This window comes from Suillus subalutaceus (assembly GCF_016647625.1).
Source record: "Suillus subalutaceus strain FC151 chromosome Unknown DFJ58scaffold_12, whole genome shotgun sequence".
Lineage (NCBI taxonomy): Eukaryota > Fungi > Basidiomycota > Agaricomycetes > Boletales > Suillaceae > Suillus > Suillus subalutaceus.
In genome coordinates, this window is record NW_024540261.1 from 48,364 (window position 1) to 62,988 (window position 14,625).

Below are 14,625 nucleotides of genomic sequence, written 5' to 3' on the forward strand. Positions count from 1 at the left end.
AGTATGCCTAGAAGGATAGAGGCAGTAATTAAAGCCAAGGGAGGTCATACAAAATACTAGAATACCTGGTTATTACTGTAAAATACTTGAGTCAAAAAACTGTCCGCATGAGTCACCATTTTTGTGAGCCTTGTATCTCCACCATATTTCCACCGATTCCCACGGTGTAGGGCTCAAATGAAAGCCCTGAAGCCATACTACAATGTGGTATAAGCATGTTTTTGAGGCATTTGTTTGTTCTCACACAATATTATAGATAGTGAAAAATGCCAAAACATACGGACGGTTTTTTGAGCCACTGTATGAGGATGGTTACTGTTGAGGGTAAAGTCTTATAATCAGAGAGGGCTGCAGGATTCGACATTCTCTTGTCGTCTTAAAAGCCTGTAGAGTAATCTCCGCTCCTTTGTGCTATATGATATGGGTCATGCCTCAAGGAGTGGCGTGAGTGGGAGTGTGATTGTTAGCTAGCAATCAAGCATATGAGATAAGGGTTCTTTGATCCCTTTGTTCGAGGCGCACCACGAGTTTTTGCAGCAAGCTTGCAGTTTTGAGTGTTCATCTCGATGAGGGCGAACAACTGCAAAGATCATAGTCTATTACTTAGGAAGAGCCGGGTATCATTATTGTGTTACTGACTTATGCCAGTGGGGTATCATTGTTGTGTTACTGACTTATGCCAGTGGGTGTCGGTGACGACCCGCCTGTGCCACTAGTTGGTGTGGAGCACGGCTAGCGCTGTTGTTTATTTGGGCGGGGCTCTCGAGATCGACAGTGCTTGGAATCACTTATACAGTGATAGCGTCTTGTCATGTTTGACGAAGAGCGCTGGGAAGCACCGAGTATTGGTGCCACCCAAATGTATGTGGGAGTACAGGTCCAAGGAGCCCTCCATCTGAGTTAGTTGGTGTATGAAGTTTCTGCAGTCAGTCCAACAGTATCTGCCTTTCAGTGTTTGGTGCTCTAACTCTCCCTGATAGCAACTGAGCCGGAGAGAGGATGGGGAGCAGATCATGACTTACTGGCTCTGTGCTATATGAATCAGTGGTACCAAAGCGACGAATGGAAGTGACATAATCGCCTAGCACATGAAATTTGTATGTTTGAAGATTTAGTAATTTCTTCCTTCTCGGTTGGCTTGGTAAACGTGGATCCTGCGACCACTTCAGATTGACCTTCTGTTTCCCTTTAACATTAGGCCCTGCCTCCTTTTGAGTCACCATCCCTTGCCCAGTGTCATTCACCATGCTGCTCTGCATGCGTCTAGCAACATTCTTTGCCTGCTGACGGGATCTCGCATCGACCTCACGGTCGAGTTCTTGTGTGCAGTATGCAGTGCATACCTTCGATTTGAAGTGACAGAATTTTTCACCGAGGTTGGTAGTTTGCTGGTCGAGAATTTCCAAGGTAAGGTCGGAATGCATGCACAGTTTGGCAAGTCCATGCCAATGCGCCATGATGAAAAGAAGATTGAGAAGAATTTTATTGTGAGCATCAGGGAGGAGGCCGTTAAAGACCAGAATAGAACACTTGTACAAAGTTAGCACATGAACATATGTAAGAATTTTCCCAAAGGCATACTTGTAGAAGGTCTTCAAAGTTGTGTGCTGCCATGTTTGACATTTCGGAGGTGTTGGCAGAGAATCATCTAATGGTGGCAGGTCCAAACAGGGGGACCTGTCTGTACCTGTCAGAGATGGAAATGAGTACCCCTGGTGTCATCATAAACATGTTTGGTACCTCCTATCAAGCTCATGTACTAAGTCCTTATTCAATGTGGTCAGAATTCTCAGTAAATGAATTAGAAACATGTGCCATATCCCCAGCTCAAATTCGTGTAGGAGATCAACGACAAGCACAATGAACACGTTGAATCCAAATGCACTAAGATTGTCAGACAGCACATTCTGATCAGGTATTAGTTCAGGGGACAAATGAGACTGACGATTATGCTCACCGAGTTCGGCACCCACAAATCAGGTTTGAGAAGTGCCTCAACTGCCATACTATCAACACTGTGATTTCGCTCATATATAAGGTTGTGTGCAGTAATAACGGGCTGTGTCATATACCATATTCCCGGTGTCTTCTTACTTGAGGGTCTTATATGTTGATCAGAATACAATGACTATCACAATTGTATTCTTTAAGACTAAGGTGCCAGCTCCTCAAGTTCACGGTCAACGGATTTTCTACTTCTTGGTTGATAATGTGGTGTTCGTGGGTGGCCAAAGGGTAATAAATTACTTCTTTGCTAGATCACTTCTTGATAGTAAAGGAGTATAATATATTTTGTCAGGTTTACTTAAACCTAGTAGGTAATATGGACCTCTCAACTGAATGTGGCACGAATACGTAAGATGATGGATAAAACGATAGATTATTGTATAGGCGATCCCTGTAAGATAGTATACAATCAATCTAGACTAGTGAATACGATTGTTTTCAAAGGCAACTTGTAGGCCTTCACTTTCTTCGTGATCTCACAGTGTTGAGACAGAAAGTGGGAAAACTCCTGACTTCAAATTCCTACGTTCCCACATGGTTTGGGAAAAGAATGGAAGGGGAAAAACTTAATATATTATGTGAGAATGGAGTCCTTATATACATTTTAGAAACCATCCTTACTAAGCAATGAGTCATCACTGGATTGGTAAGATTATGCTTACAAACCAAGCCTTTTGGTGTGCTGAATCAGCTGCTTACTAAAGTACATGAGTAAAATATTACAAAGCACTGTAAAATATTACAAAGCATGACGAATCATGACAAAACATGATGAGTCATGGAAAGTCCTTACAAATCAGAATATTACCAGTCACATGACATGCTTACAACATATCTGAATGGCTCACTGATGTAATCAAGTGGCTGAATAAACAAGAACAAATGGAAAGAGACAGAAACTACAAATACAACTAAATAAATAGAAACAAAGCTTACATAAGTGAGAAGTATATCCTTTGTACACTCCTCTACTCATCTCCTTTTATACTGCTTTTCGTATATGTCATGGTATGAACTCCATACCATGCATGACACCGGGTACAGATCCGATCCAGATCCGATGGACATATCCGTCATCCAGTCCACAGATCCGATCTAATCCTTATTTCATGTCCTGTTCATATAACTCTAACAATCGTTCATCTCCTTTCGGTATTCCTGTACACCGGTATACCGGTCACCCTTTACTTCCGTTATGCTTACTGATCCACTACACTTACTGATCCGCTTTAGCTTAGACTTCATTCCCAGTTATGATTCGTTATCCATCCGACTTACCAATATGCTGTACACATACTTTGCTTATACTTCATACATAGCCTCGCGTCCTTGCTTATTGATCGTTCCGTTAGTTATCCGTAGTATATAAACCCTTGTACATGCGCTGTAGTAGATCAGTTCGAATATCATCTTAGATTGCACTCATTCTGTCTGGACTCTAAGTCCCTCCGTTATCCGTCCAGACTTGAGTACAATACTCTTGTCTACTCTGAGACTTAGGATTGATTCCTATAGTCCATATATCCGCCTCTGTCTTCGGACAGTCCTCGCCCGTTAGTTTCTAGCTCGGATCCGATCTGGATTAGCCGTTATTATATACATTTGATATCCGGAAGCCATAACGGATCCGTTACGAGACTTATCCGTCTCAATATACGCAATACTCTAGTACTCTGAAATAAGGGGCAAGACTCGGGAAAGGGGCACAGCGCACGAGCTGAGGCCGAAGCCCTTCAGATCCGATACTACTTGAGTATGGTCTTAACAGGCTGACTCCTCGAGACATTGGACTGCGCCAGGGTTGAGCGTTGTTGCCGATCATGGGTCATCCCCAGATTTTGAAGCTGCGCGGTTGGTATGAGACAACGAGGACAAGGACAACCTCCCAGCTGCCGAATGGTTGCAACAAGCACCCTGGTTTGGTTAGCTTGGACATTTTACGGAGAACGATCACAACTCACTTTTCAGGGTAATCCGCAGAGTAGGTAAAGACCCGCGAGTAAAACCTACATTTGACTCCGTCACAGCAGAGAATTACCATCCCATGCCCATACGCTGTCCTGCATGATTTGGGAATCATGCATGGACATGACTACTAGGTATCCCCCTAAAAGACAAAGTCTGTTAGCTTAGTCCTCAGACTAGTCAACCCATACCTTGGTATCAAACCTTGGTCCAATAGTTTCAGTTTTCCCTCAGCGATTCATGAATCCACCATGTTTTGAAGAAAAGTCATATGTGAGATGGGAATCACATAATGACCTAGTTGATATGAGAAGCAAAATGAAGGTTAATGTATTGCCTTTCATTTGGCTTATTCACTTTGGCTAGAGAAACCCATAGAGAAAAGTTCAAAGCCTAACAAAAACCTATCTAAAAAGCCCGCGTATTGTGTACTATTATTTGTTCCATTATTTCTGAGTTGTTTTCTCTAGTGTTTCTTTACTTTACTTTTCTATTAGGATGCTCTGACTAATCAGATGCTTCATAAAATTGTACCTACAGGGTATGATGTCATAATGATGTCATAGGACTTCACCTACACTCCTGCAGGTATTTTGGTTGAAAGATATGATATCATAGTGATGTCATAATGATGTCATGTTCCATGGAATTTGCTAGAACATTCCAATGACTCATAATGACTCATAGTGACTCAGAATGATGTCATTATCCCACCATGAATATTCTGGAATGTTCTTTTGCACCTGCTAGAACATTCTGCTCCAGTTTTTGGAATATTCTTCTCACATTCTGAAGTCATTACATCACCTTTTTACTTACATAATATTCCCACACAAAATGTATATAAGGAGAGCCCATTCTCCCCCAAAAAAATAGATCTCCCACTTGTTGCATTCAAGAACCCCCACTTGAGCAAATTGAACTCTCACCTAAGAAGCTTCAGTCTGAACAAATTGCTGCTTACAAAGCCCATTTCCTTTGTAAGAACTGTCCAGGCAAGTGCAGGGAAAGTGTTTCCCTTGAGATTACATAAGTTTCTCGCGATAGAAACCCAGTTTTGTGAGACCAGTGTTCTCACCACGTAGTGTTTACTGACCAACACGAGCTTTGGTCAACGTTGTTATTTGTGAGACCAGCGTTCTCACCAGGTATTTGTATACTGACCAACACGAGCTTTGGTCATTGTTGTTATTTGTCATTGTTTTTTTTTATTTGTCATTGTTGTTATTTGTGAGACCAGCGTTCTCACCAGGTATTTGTATATTGACCAACACGAGCTTTGGTCCACGTAGTCACATTTGAGACCAGCTTCTCAACAGTTAACCGTATATTCAGGAAACCAGTTCAAGTGTCTAGACGGTATATCCTAGACAATCCCATAGTTTCAATCAGAGATAATAAAGCTCCGGCTAAGTTAATCTGACTGATTGGTTTAGCGAGCCTCCCAAGAACTCACACGTTATCTACCACGAAAGAAGAAAAGTCGTAGACCGTGTTAATCGAGGACTGGCAAGAAGTCTTATCCAGTGTAATTGTGGTGTCATTACATTCTTACACGTATTTATATAAGACCCTCAGTTATTAAGACATCGCCTCTAAAAATTCTCCATTGATCAAGATCTTCCATTGAGCTTGAAACAGTTCCCGCTGACAATGCATTGTGCATTCATGGCCAATACCCTTGCCATTGGTGTAAGTCCCCGCAAAGTCTTTAAATGCATCCGGAAGCTGCCAAGGTGTGAGCTTCAATGCGAGGATATCGATTCAGGGGGGATGTCACCTTCTGAAAATATGCCACATGGTTCCCAAAGTTGCAGGATGGCCTACAATGGCGGTATTTGGATTCATTTCCAAAGTACATGTACACCGGCCACAGCTTCGCATTACCGAATGCTGTCAGTTGCATAGCATCTGACCAAAACATCAGTGCGACGACCACGCAGGGCAAATCGCACCCTGGCTCTCCAGGAGACTCGAGGAGATCACAATGGGCGTCCATGAAGGCCGGTGAGGTGTACAGCTTGCCTTGAATATCGACCTCCCAGGGAAGATGAGGAGTGTTCCATCGCAGTTGGTAGGGTTCATAATGGAAGAGCTCATCATCCTGAGCATTTGCAAGCTTTTCTCAAATGACTGAGGTGCGAGACCGATGGTAAAGTTTGGCTGCCACATAAGGTCGAGGTCCTGGCTGAGCTGCAGTCCGAGAAAAAGGTACTTCAATGCTGACTTGCATTTTTTGCCAACCGGCATCCTCATCCTCCCACTCCTCCCCCTCGTTATCATAAACACTCACACCTAGCTGTGAGTTAATTCTGCCCCATGGAGTACTCCGGACATCATCAGGATCAAAATCTGGATCACCAACGATATCGATAAGTTCCTTGAAGCTCTGCTGGGACTTCTGTGCGCCTCCATGCCAGTACCAGTGACCCAGCTCAAAAGAGGATCGATTGGGGTAGGGGGAAAATGAGATGTCGTTAGACTCTATGAGGGCATCTGGCTCAGTTGAGGCTACAGCCGGGGTGAAACTGATATCTTGGAGTGTTACCCGCTTCTTCTGGGTCATGAGAAGGGGGGGTGGACAAAAAGAACTGGCGTACCAGCCCGAATATATTTCTAGCAGTACAAAAAGGGGGAGGTCATGAAGATGCACGAGCACTGGTAGATGCATCCATCAGATTGGCCGGTGCATCAAGCTCTGGTGCTAGAGCAGTATAACCAGAGGGAACACTTGGGGGAGCTTTGGGAAGCACATCCTCATACTGTCTATAATGGAGTGGCAATGAGACACCCATGCACCAACTCCTCCGCTGCGCTAGTGATAGGTCCTGATCTGCATCTAGTTCCATAGGTGGGGCGCCAAGATCGGCATTTGATGCTGATGTGGGTGCATTTTCTTGCAATGAAGACCCTGTATGTTCCAATGGGTCAGCAGACGGGAAAGAGCCATTTGGAAGGTGGGCGTGCGCGCTCGACGGCGCAGTGCTAAGGCCAGCAAACTGTCTACTGGGGCTGTGGTTCACTTGTGACCGTTTTGCAGAGCCCAAAAGATGCTTCACTTTAGACAAAGCGGAGAATAATCGTTTTTGCCCTTAGTGCAAGAGCCTTGATGCTTTGTGTAGGCACTTTCCTGCGTGAATTCGCGAGTACAGGCGCATCTGAAGGGCGTTAGAGTCAGTGATGAACCTGCCTGATCCATGAAGAGAGGTTTAAGAATATGGTTGAGTCCAATGTTGAAGGATAGGTGAAAGGACTGACCACTTCGGCAGCATAACGTAATATGGTGGGCACTAGAGATGGCCAGCCCGATTACTGAATGGCCATCACATCAGCAGATTCTCACAGGCCAGAACCTCTGGCAGCAGGCTGAAGGTGGCGGGCAAGAACATCTTATGGTGGCAAGATAAGCTGGGCAGACCATGATGTTACTACAGGTCGCAGTCTCATAAAAGCAGAGTAGATACTGTATATTTGCTGCACCGGACCATACAATGGAAGCCCCATCTTCACCTTCGTCTACCATCACTGCCCCACCTGACTATCACAAAACTGCTCGGAGGTTAGCGAAATTAATTGCGGTGGCTATGACCTGCCGCTTTGCCCTCCTGCACTATGACAGCGCCTCAAAATCCATGATTGAATGGTGGTGGTGAGATGCACCTGACTTCTACGCAGGACTCACAGCAAATCAGAAGGTCAGTGGGTAATTTTTTTGTAATCCTGATTTTTAAAATCTTTTCATGCAGCTCCAGACTGAACTATATGTTTTATCATTCTTACTCAAAGATCGGGTTTATCCTGACGATCTTTGGGAAATGGTTGGGGAATGCAGCATAGAGGCAAAACAAGACGAAACTTTGCGAAGGCATCAAAGAGTATGTACTAACAAAGATAGCGGAAGGCATGCAGCTGTAGAATGAATTCTCTTGGAAGAGAGGAGAAAAAGGTGTCAGATAGAGGTGTCTTTGTATACCCAGGCTATCGAAGTCTTGGAGCAACATTGGTTGTGTGAGCCTCTTTTTGTCTGAGTGAGGATGTGCAGTCTGAACCCTCTTGCTGCTCATAGCGCGTCTTGGAGCTCGATCCAAGCATGCCATCAGACCTCCCTCAAGGCAAATGGTTGCTCTATCAGACTGTGTACCTCTACCGTGCACGCCTTTGGCCTATGTGGTTCTTGTTTGGTTAGTTGATTAGAACCTGTTTTACCTTGTGCTACTTCCACGCTGCTCCTCACTCTCATAAGTTTATGTTGAGGGGTATATATACATCGGAGGATTGGGCCAGTGTTCCTTGGAGGCAGGTGAGCAATGCTTGTGGAGGACACGCGGAGAGTGGCAGACCTGCATGATTCCAAACGTACAGTATAAATCACTAGATCCAGCATATCGTATTTTTAATCGAAACACATCTGGATAGGCAGCGGGTGACCATTCTGGTGGAAAGCTACTAGCAATGAAGAATTCCTGTGTATTCGTGTGACTTGAGTAGGATGTGTGGGAAGATTGGCAATTTGAATTCTATTAGTAAAGTGGTTGTCTGTCTTGGGAAGTTTCAAGCCAGTGTGTTCGTAAAAACCCGATCTGTTGTTGGACGCATGTAAGTTCTCCATGGCGCTCTGAGATGGACTTCCTGACTATCACATGCTCCAAGTAGAGTTCTGCAAGATGTTCCCGTGCCAGATTGGCCTAGTAGTAACCTCGCCCTCCCCAGTTCATACTTTCTTTGTTAGTTCCAGACGGACTGACTGACATTTTCAACTGCAAAAATTCTAGCAGAACGCATAGACTTCCTTGCAAATGGCAGCCTCCCAATTATAGACACATTGCATGTTGGACACACCCCACTAAGATCGCAAAGGATTTTTGCATTGGAAGCACTCCTTGCGCTGAGATAACTTTCTGGCGCTCTCTGCACTTTGATACATGACTGGAAGCTTAGGATGGTCTGCTTCAGCTGCCAATGTGATCTGGGCATTCATTAGAATCTTTCATAGTGAGCACCATGCAATGCTTCTCGGCCCCTCTCACTTAGCCAGAATTTAAGTGTAGTGATAATCATCTGAACATTTACCAGCCAAATACACGAAGACCAGACGCTACAAACAGCCGTAGCTTATCCCAAGATCGTTTCGACTGGTCTCGTCCTATGGAACCATGCTTTTTGGATTATGATTCCCGCTGGCAGTTGTCTTGGCAAGATCGAAGATCCTTTATGGGAAAAACATCGCGGAGATATCATGACAGAGCCAATGTTCGAGCCATCAGACTCCCGGAAGTAATCACACATTGATTGATCCGGCCGATATGAAATGTTTGTCCATTTGCATACCACTTAACATTTTCACTCATCATCGTATATAGGTTGGAGTCCCCAAGTCCAAGGCTTCTGGATTATTGTGCCCCGTCTTGCAGAAGATTACTCTCCCCAGAAGTCAGCAGCGCAACCTCCTGTTCATGGTGATACTTATCGTCCTTATTCTAGTGGTCAAGGCTACCGGGAGCCACACGTATTTGTACAGTCAGAAATCTAAGGTGCTCCAGCTCTCGTTGTCTTTCCCTCCCACCTCACTGCCATCACCATCATCACGGAGACTCATGTGGGTCACACCTCAATACTGGTGCAGGCAGCCTCTAGTACTTACTGTACAATGTTGAACACAAACAAAATAAATCTCCATTTTTGCAACAAGATTAAGCAATGTGCGGATTTATAAATTACTGATGGGCTGCCCGCATCTGGCACGGCCGTTGATGAGTGCCGCTCTACAATAGACATGATATAGTTTATAATACTTGAAACTGACCATGGTGCTATAGGTAATGGGTGACCATTTAGTAAAAAGCTCCTAGCAATTGAGAAGGCATTACCTTGGACGCGTCACAACTGCCAGCAATGACCATTTTGCATCAATATTATGAGGATCTTGCATCTCTTGATTGCCGACTAGGTAACATTGCAAACAGCCATCACAAAGTGAACTTAATGCAACATGTGACCATGTATGTGGAACAATACTGGACTTCTTTCAATAGTTTATCTACAAAATATCATATTTGCAAGACATACATGTCTTCATCAGTATTGGGGTCTTCTTGCAATCGCTTGTCATTCGGCACCATCATGCTGGTGTTTATATAATACTATGTATTTGGATATAAACTGTCGATATTTGATTTAATTTTGCCAGAAATATCTATTAAAATCACCTCATGGCCGATTTCCTGATGATCGATTCGAAGGTGGCGGAACTTGCCACTGAGCAAATTGGGTTTCCGTTTATGGAAAATCCATATTTGAAATTAATTGACTGAGGCGTGCAAGCTGCTAGTATCTGAATCGGCATAGTGATTTCTGGTTGGACCAGATTGATGGTGCACCATGGGGCATACACGAGGTTACCCTCACTTCCTCGCAGCTGACGCATGGCTTGCACTCAACCTCTAGATAAATTTACAGTAGCTCAGAGCAGACTCTTCCCTCAAATCAGCATGGCTCACGCTTCAATAGTCTCTTGCCCTCTCCACATCTATGGTGATCAATTCTTATCATTAAGCAGTATCATCAACCCCGCTGAATATACCCAATAGGTATCACTGTCGATTTCAGCAAGTCGAAAACGAATGTAGAGTCTGTTGAAGTACAGATCAGCAAGTTGCCGCATTCACCAATTGAACGCGAAGCAGGAAAGAGTTGGCGACAGACGTTTTCTCCACCCATGTATGTACTCGATCCCGACGCATGTACTCACCTGATTTTTTTGTTTGTTGTAGGGAACTTTATCATGAGGATACATTTTCCTTACATATGCAGTACAAGACATGGTTTGGGATGATGACCGAGCATGAAAACATTGTTTTCAACCTGAATGACATGTTCAGCGCCTATAGTGCAAGTGATAGACAAGGTAACAGTAATCATCCCATTCTCACCTCGATCACTCATGAACTCAACCTCACATGCATAGAATACAACAAGTTTCATAAAAATATCAGGATCGTTGTCGACCTTTCCGGGAATACAACAACTGAGGTGAGGATCCACGTTTGGCATTGAACCCGTCTAACTCGTAGATTAGCAGGCTGAGCAGTCTGTCTCTTCCGGTGAAGAGCTTCGGCCTACCACTTCCGAAATATTTCGGAAGTGTCCTCGGTGAGTCAGGACAATCAAAAAGTGCCATTCTTGACGTTAACACTCCCAAGGTTCCGAATTTTGGTGATAGGAAAGGTATCTTGCTTTCTCTGATCTCAGGCCAGTGTTGACAACGTGCTTTTAATAGACTGGCGTCGGCAAGTCATCGCTGATCAACCACGCATTCGGAGTGGAAAAAACGGTGAGCGAGCACACGACACTTCGACAAGCACGGCTACTCATATTGTCAATAGATCACTTCGCACGATAGGCCAGGTCAGGCCAGCATCGACCATGAGTTCATCTCACCTCAGAACGACAGGTTTGTTCTCCACGACAGCAAAGGTTTTGAACCAGGGGAACAAAATAACCTCAAAATAGTCCGGGAATTCATTGACCATCGGAGGAATATGTCTGCTCCGGAACACCAGTTGCATGCTGTTTGGTAGGGATTCTATCTCGACCATTCCGTTATGATGGATTGACCAAAGACACGGAAGGCTTTGTTTCGAGATACCCCGTGCAGGCGGACGTTTGCTAGAGACGGGAACAGAGGAATTCCTGACATTGAAACGTAGTGGAACGCTGGGAAACAGTAAGTGAATCGATATCTATCTCTCTGCTATGTTGGAGTTTACACTTTATCGAAGTTCCCGTTATTGTCATTCTCACTAAATACGATATGCTCATCGACCGCATGGAGCGAACTCTGGACGAAAACTCTCTCAATGGATTGAGCGACGAAGCCATCATGGAACTCGCCAAGAACAAAGCAGAAGCCGAGCTGCAGGATATCTGCATCGGACCTCTAGAGAAATTTTCAGGGCCTGATATCCCTCGCGCTATGGTCTCTAGTGAGTACGAATACTTTGACAGGTTCATGCGTGCCTCTGAAGTGTAATATCGCAGCTCATAAGGACCACAAGGAGACACTCACCCGTCTGATCCAAATAACTGGAAACTGTGTCGGTCTGCATTCTACGCCCGAGGCTGCGGTGATGACCTTCATCGCTCAACGAGTGCATCCTGGCCTCAAAATACAGGCATCAATTGAGTGAGCCTTGCTTGCTTCGTTATTATCTCGTTATTTATGCAGCTTCAGGGTTGGCAAGAGAAGTCTGTCCCAGTTTCACGATGATCATTACTGAATACAAGCTAAATCTTCATGTCTTGCAGAATATTGGAAGGCGCTTGCATCAAGCACCACGTTCAAGACCCACAAGACGTGGGATTGTCTACATGTACTTCACACTGACATCGTCAATGTGTGGAACTTCTATGACCCTCATCGTGTAATGGCTAACTTATTTGTCGTCGTTGCATCCGCCCTAATGTGATTTGTGCATAGTACTTGCACAGCCAAGAGTTCAGGGAGTTGATGGTGAAGATGCTCGATAATCTAGAAGTTGGACCTACAACTAATCTCATCAGTAACATGTAGGCCAGTCTTTTACGTGACAGATGAAATTTCATCTCATTGAATGTTTACAGTACTACTGGGCTATCCATGGTGGGCACTATCGTGTCTGTTCTGGCGGAACCTGCAGCTCCCATCGTTGTACCAATCGCAGCAAGTGTCGTACTTGCTGCATGGGTTCACGATGTATACCAGAGATCGTACGTACTACTATTTGTTTGTGAGCGAAAGAATATCGACACTTCTTCCTTAGCCACGCGGTGCTTCAGCGCTTCATGTCCTACATCGTCCACTTAACACTTGTGTTGCAGACACTTTATCTCGTATCAGAAAGCCAGGAACTCACTCGTAGGTCGATCAAGCTCGCGGTCACTTCCTATCTCGAATCCCCAATGAGCGGAGAAGTTCATACCCGGATTCAGGAGTATGAAGGGCAATTGACCATCCTGGAACGCGCGGATAGTGATACCTTGGATAAAATCGTAGAGGTGGTGCAATTTTATAGCATCAATCCGGCAGAAATGTCCAAACTTCGGGAAAAGATTCCCTCTGTGGGTTCGTCACCGGACGAACCATGGGAAATCGCGAAGTCGTAGCACTCGTTTCTTTCTTTCGTGGATGGTTTTGCGTGTGGGCGGTGTCTGAGTACTGACGCGACTGCATATGGTGCTTGCTTGTACGATGTAACTGGATTTACGACCGATTATCACACTGTAGTATGTTAGCCTCTTGGATTAACATCATGTACTTGCTACTAGATTTGGCTCGAGTCCTTTAACATGCCACGGTAGTGCAACAGTCTGTAAAACGCTCTACCTGGGCCCTGCAACGGATGCACGAATCAGTTCATCATCCCTGGACGCGGCAGGAACATGATGGTGGAAAGTGTCACCATAGCACCTGAGAGCATATGATATCCTCTTCTTCCCAGTGAATTACTTCGCAGCTCGCCACCATATTTTGCAGACAAAACATCTTGTTGTACGGTCTTAATTGCATTGGTGCTCATCGGTCGAACACTCAACCGGTTCAACTACCGTCTATGAACACTGTCCGCCTGCAACGCCAAAGTCCCAACCCATGATATCAGAACACTTCAATGGTGAAATGACCATACTTTGGGCATGCCTCCCGAGTTCCCTCTCCTCCGAGTCAGGCTAGCTCGTAAAAAGAAAAGATCACTTTACTTATATCACATACCTGACGCCGTGAGCACGTGTATAGGATATCTTACCGCCATTTAGTGTCGAATGAAACGGAGAGGCGCTCTCACACTGCCCAGTCGAGGGGTGGGCAAGACAGAATTAACGAGACGCTGGCACAAATGGACACTGTGAGATAACAGTGATATACTGTTGTCAAAAACACTGATGGTTAAGGCCTCCAAAGCAGCGCAAAGAGTCACCATAAATTGGAAATCCGCATGAATGAACCATCATTCACAATAACGCAGCGTGGGGGACAGGAATATCTAGTCGGATATCGAACGTCGAAGAATAACGGTGGCGGTCTCGGGACATGCATCTCTCGTTGGGGAGAAATGAGAGAAGGTAAAAATAATCTTGCGATGGTGTATGAGCTGATATGTGTGTGTCACAATCCGGGCGTCACTGTGATGCAAAAATTGACAGGCGTTGTACTCAGATAATGGTCACGGTGAGCTAGATTTTGCTTGGTGAGCTAATAAAAAAAATAACGAACAGAGTGCAATGGTCCCCACGTGTAACCTTTTGGTCTGAAGGATTTTGTAAACGAGTTGTGCTCAATGCATGACGTCGTTTATCGATCACGATGCGGACTCGTCGCGATTGTCGATAAGGTTCGATAACTTGACTCTTCAGTTGCACCAAATGGATATTGCAAACAACCTTGGGCGGTCGTGCGCGACGCGCGTGAGGGTTTGGTTACAAGGCATGCCATGCGAAGAATCATATCATTCACGACAATGCCATCACGCACACTTGCTAATGCCCATGTCTCTGTCTTTTCATTGTGAATGCCATGAGTCATTCGAAGGAACCGAGAAAGGTCCGAATGATAACAGGGTATCATGATCTTACCTAAACCTGTTTAACTAAGAATAGCTACAAGGGTCCAGGGATCCCTTC

At 44.8% G+C, this 14,625-nt stretch overlaps 3 protein-coding genes across 3 annotated transcripts; 2 read left to right on the forward strand and 1 right to left on the reverse strand.

Annotated features, from left to right (window-relative positions):
• Positions 1-6,611: 6,611 nt before the first annotated feature.
• DFJ58DRAFT_723191 (uncharacterized protein) lies at positions 6,612-7,171 on the reverse strand (the record flags this gene model as incomplete). The annotated part of the gene is made up of 2 exons (XM_041384964.1): positions 6,612-6,975; positions 7,032-7,171. 2 exons carry the CDS (start codon positions 7,169-7,171, stop codon positions 6,612-6,614), a joined length of 504 nt encoding a protein of 167 aa, XP_041248547.1.
• Positions 7,172-7,463: 292 nt separating this feature from the next.
• Positions 7,464-9,502, forward strand: DFJ58DRAFT_837653 (uncharacterized protein; the record flags this gene model as incomplete). The annotated part of the gene is made up of 9 exons (XM_041392389.1): positions 7,464-7,621; positions 7,648-7,675; positions 7,719-7,847; positions 8,039-8,153; positions 8,216-8,272; positions 8,529-8,568; positions 8,626-8,696; positions 8,926-8,964; positions 9,333-9,502. 9 exons carry the CDS (start codon positions 7,464-7,466, stop codon positions 9,500-9,502), a joined length of 807 nt encoding a protein of 268 aa, XP_041248548.1.
• A 958-nt stretch (positions 9,503-10,460) lies between these two features.
• On the forward strand, positions 10,461-13,113 carry DFJ58DRAFT_723192 (uncharacterized protein; the record flags this gene model as incomplete). The annotated part of the gene is made up of 16 exons (XM_041384965.1): positions 10,461-10,503; positions 10,560-10,689; positions 10,743-10,864; positions 10,937-11,001; positions 11,048-11,121; positions 11,172-11,196; positions 11,249-11,302; positions 11,355-11,545; positions 11,601-11,695; positions 11,751-11,954; positions 12,010-12,154; positions 12,203-12,216; positions 12,277-12,392; positions 12,449-12,537; positions 12,592-12,717; positions 12,771-13,113. The coding sequence occupies 16 exons, from the start codon at positions 10,461-10,463 to the stop codon at positions 13,111-13,113; spliced, it is 1,836 nt and encodes a 611-aa protein (XP_041248549.1).
• Between the last annotated feature and the right edge of the window lie 1,512 nt (positions 13,114-14,625).